Source organism: Anopheles ziemanni, chromosome 2 (genome assembly GCF_943734765.1).
Source record: "Anopheles ziemanni chromosome 2, idAnoZiCoDA_A2_x.2, whole genome shotgun sequence".
NCBI lineage: Eukaryota > Metazoa > Arthropoda > Insecta > Diptera > Culicidae > Anopheles > Anopheles ziemanni.
This window is the reverse complement of record NC_080705.1, coordinates 29,714,409-29,718,527: the sequence shown is the minus strand read 5'-3', so window position 1 is coordinate 29,718,527 and position 4,119 is coordinate 29,714,409. Positions and strand designations below refer to the sequence as shown.

At 42.4% G+C, this 4,119-nt stretch overlaps 1 protein-coding gene across 1 annotated transcript; it reads left to right on the top strand.

Moving 5' to 3' along the window:
- Window positions 1-1,597: 1,597 nt before the first annotated feature.
- On the top strand, window positions 1,598-2,248 carry LOC131293347 (uncharacterized). The gene is made up of 2 exons (XM_058321427.1): window positions 1,598-1,910; window positions 1,977-2,248. The coding sequence occupies exons 1-2, from the start codon at window positions 1,598-1,600 to the stop codon at window positions 2,246-2,248; spliced, it is 585 nt and encodes a 194-aa protein (XP_058177410.1).
- The last annotated feature ends 1,871 nt before the right edge of the window (window positions 2,249-4,119 follow it).

Here is a 4,119-nt window from a genome sequence, read left to right as displayed (position 1 = left end):
AAGGAATTCAACGAAGGCAAAGAAAGGCACAAAACCTTCATACCGCACCTTCAAATGTACCGCATTAGAGTCGGTGACCAACGTTTAACGGATAAGCCTATATCCAGTGCAAAACAAAAAAGAAATTAAAACATGAAACAACACTAGCGTCTACTAACGAAAGTAACTCGTTAACCTATCACTAAGACAACAACCAACACTTTTCCTAAACTTAAACTTAAGCCCAACGGTAATAATCGCGATACGGAGAGGTGAGTTATAAACAATATAAAGTTGACAAAAGGTATCTAACTACTCCAACGTACCATTTCCATCCTAAGGGTTTATGAAACACTTCAAAACGTTCTATTGTAATGGATATGGTTTCGATTTTTTGTTAAAATGAAATTAATTCTATTGAAAATGAACAAAAACACGCGCATTCCTACAAGCAAATATAAATAACCTTTTTCTAAAAAAAAGGATTTCATCAGCCGGTAAATGTTTCGAAAGGTTTCCGTTTTCAACAGCTCTAATGGGGTGAATAATTTAAAAGAGAAGCCAAAACGTCTTAAACGATACTAGTTACTAAGGAAGCGACTACTTAACGAAACCCTTCGCTTGAAGTAAGCAGCATAAAACAGAAATCTCATGTACATTTTTCACCAAACAGCAGCAAACATCCTAAACGAAATGTGTAGATGAATGTGTGTGTACTTCGGTGGGCCATCTGTGCGGTGGCACCGGCGCGTGGTCGAAGGGTAACAATTACTGTTAGGATAATTTAATGCGTAAGAATTTACACACAAGAGTAGCAGCATACTACTATGCTACACAACTATGTGCGGAGGTACAGCAAGGGGAAAACATTGGAGTAAGTACGACAAGTACATTTGTGTGCGGAACGGGCGAATGTGTGTTATATTTTTTAGCAGTTGCTTTAAAAAAAACAATGAAGCACTAGGGAAGCAAACTAATTTAAAATAACAACAAACAGAGGGTCCGTGATTGGCCGTTGGCACTGAGGGAAAATTGTTAAAGATTGTAAAGATAGTTTAGAAGACGGGAAAGTGAAAACGAAAGGTAAATTTCATTTGTAGTTGAGAGGAACTGAGATCAGAATCGCATTTGCAAATTGCATTTCCACGAGTGGCTGGGGAGCTGAAATTCAAAGCTCTTCAATGTCGTCGAAAAAAAAACGCACCCTCTGAAGGAAAGATTAAAGAAAATGTTAGTAAAATGTTCCGCAAACGTTGGATAATAAAAATCGTGTTATCGAAAACAGAACCCATACTGGCAGCGATAGCATAGTTGTATATCCGATTGATTGAGCTCGTGCGGTAAAATAATGAGTTAAGGTAAGCATGAAGATAATTATTCCCTGAAACATGGCCGGGAAATTAATATTTAAGGTATCGTTTTCGCACTAATGAATGCAAAATCGTAGCCCTTTGCAGTTGCTTTTCAAACGGTCGCATCCCATCCCAAAAATGCCAATTAGAGCTCGCATCATTACTTCAGTTGGAATCATAGCAACCGCAAAAATAATTCTTCCGCTACTAAGATGTCAAAGTCTGAAAGGAAGCACTCACGACGGAAGATGTAAAGAAAGCAGATTATGAGCCTAATTGCGACCTGTGTTCTGTGTCATGAAAAGTTACCATACTGTGCATCGAATAGTGGAACATTGATACAACATCTGCGCTGCAAACATCCAGAGGAGGTTTTCGGCTATCCTAAGATATTCTCACGGGACATGATGCCACAGAGAAACATTCAGAGTGCTGGTCCGAAAAAAACAAATACTACGGAATCCCCGAACGCAAAATCCACCAATGTTGACAGTTTCGGTGAAGTAACGGCGACGGTTCATCAAACGAATGCAAAAGTTCATCAACGACAGGAAAGAAAAGTTGTCTACAAAACAACTGGTAGGTAAAACGTTCTTCGTGAAGCTCCTTTAGTTCTCCAACCTATCAAACATTATTTCCTTTCAGTAGCGGAATGGCATCCGGCCCGGTTTCGAGTGCACTGCCGGAACTGCAATGGACGCTTCTTTCCCACCGTTCGCATGGCCACTTCACGCGTTTCGCACAGCGCCTTCGCGGCTGCCTGCGTCCTGTCCTGCTGGCCGTTGTGCTTTCTGCCCTGTCTCTTCAACAGACCGACCAAGCACCATCTGCACTGCGCCAACTGTCACGCCTATCTTGGCCTGTACGATGCCCGCCGAGACTGTCTGGATGAAAAATCTCGTCCACGAACGAATTAATCCACCGGCGTATAACAGTGTAACGGAAGCACAGGTTTAAATTTGATTGGTTTGTATCTAGGGAGTACTAGCGCCATCTTTCGGAACTTTGGGGAAACTAAAATTTTAAGAATTGAAAATGTGGCAGTTGTGCTGCTTAGTCACTTTAGTATTTTGGTCTTTGCATAGATAAGCACTAATTTGAAGAAACAAATGTTATTAATCAAATCAACTAGACCTATTTCATCCTTTGTATACATTGTTTGAATTGCACCGGTATTTTCGCATCATAACCTTTATACTAGAGTTTAGTAACTAGGCCAAACGATTTAAATCAATAAAAAATCGAGGTTTTTATACCGATTTTTAATTTAAAAATATAGCCTAAACCAAATATAAAAAACAACTCTTATTGTTTAACATCATTAACAAATGTTAAGAGATGTAATTTGTTTTTATGTTTTTTTAGTCGAAGTCAAGTTTCTTGTAGGAGTTTTTAAATACCTAGATGAAGTTAAAATGTAAAATTTTATCACTATCCGGTCATCCGATATCGTTAATCTAATGAGAACTTTTTTTTTTTTTTTGTAAAATATAAACTATTTATTTTATAAATAGATAAGGTGTACAAACAAAACTTTCTTATACTCTATAATCACAAATACAGTGCACACTTAAGGACATTTACATCGATCGCAGCATCATTGTTTCCAATGATGTGGATGATGTAGTTTGCAAACAAACGAAGGACAACCTTCCGCTGCGCAATGCTTATATTCCCAAGCACTGGGAATCGGAGACACTCGAAGGACGACTGACACCCTGGAGCTTCATTCCTGATGCACTGCTGCAGCAGGTCCCAGGCGGCAATAACGCGAGTGCAGGAGGTGAACATGTGTTCCAGGGTGTCACACTCAACACAGAACATGCAGGAAGCCGAAGGCGTGCGTCCCATACGCATAAGCAGCTCTCCGTGCGGGATCTTGCCATTCGCAAGCAAATATAAGGTGGATCTTTGCTCCGCTGTTAGTTTGCTTCGGTGGATGTTGTTCCACACCTTTTTCCAGGTTGCCTTCGGATGGGACTGAATCTTGGCTGGGGGTAGTCTGTTCACTTGCAACCTGCGGAGGGCCTTGGTGGATAGCTGTGTTTTTACCGTACATGGAGTGTACGCCAGTTGCTGGACAACACTGCGAAGGCACGGATACGTAGACGGTATCAATGTAATATCTGGGGGGTTTCCCGCACACAAGATGTGTTGGGCTCCAAATGAGAGGCTCTGATGTTCTGCAACATAGCGGTTTGTGAGTAGGGCTGCTGTCATCACGGCTGGGATGTGTAGGTTTAAGCCACCACGGTCTCGTGGCAGGGCCAGCTGCTGGAGCGAGACACGTATACCCCCAGATCCGTTCCAGAGGAGAGACCCGATCAAACTTGTCACCTTGGCTATGTCCATTGCGCGAGGGCCACAGACTGACGCAACAAACCATAGCTTAGGGAGCAAGAATGAGTTGAGCAGCGTTACCTTTTGCAGCAGGTTTAGATCTCTCACCCTGTGCAGCCATACCAACTGACGAAAGTGATTGATAACAGTATCCCAATTGTGGCCCGCTGTTTCCCGGATACTGTTAGAGAACAGAATTCCAAGTAAACGGAGCCGTTCTACGGTGTGCAGCCATGGCAGGTTGATTCTGTTCTCGGTTGTCACCATTCCGATGTCCAGAGCCGTGGTTTTAAGGACGTTTAACCTCGCTCCAGAAGTGACTCCAAAGGCCTCAATTGCTGCTCTCACCCGCTCGATTGTGGAAGGGGAAGTACTCACCACGGAGACGTCGTCAGCATACGCGTTGATCAGGTCGTCCTGATCGCAGCATATATCTTCGAGTCTCTTG

Excerpts from the sequence above, each read along its gene's own strand:
- LOC131293347 (XM_058321427.1), top strand. The coding sequence starts at position 1,598 with ATGAGCCTAATTGCGACCTGTGTTCTGTGTCATGAAAAGTTACCATAC. Across the intron at positions 1,911-1,976 it reads AGTTGTCTACAAAACAACTG|TAGCGGAATGGCATCCGGCC; the intron begins GTAGGTAAAACG and ends ATTTCCTTTCAG.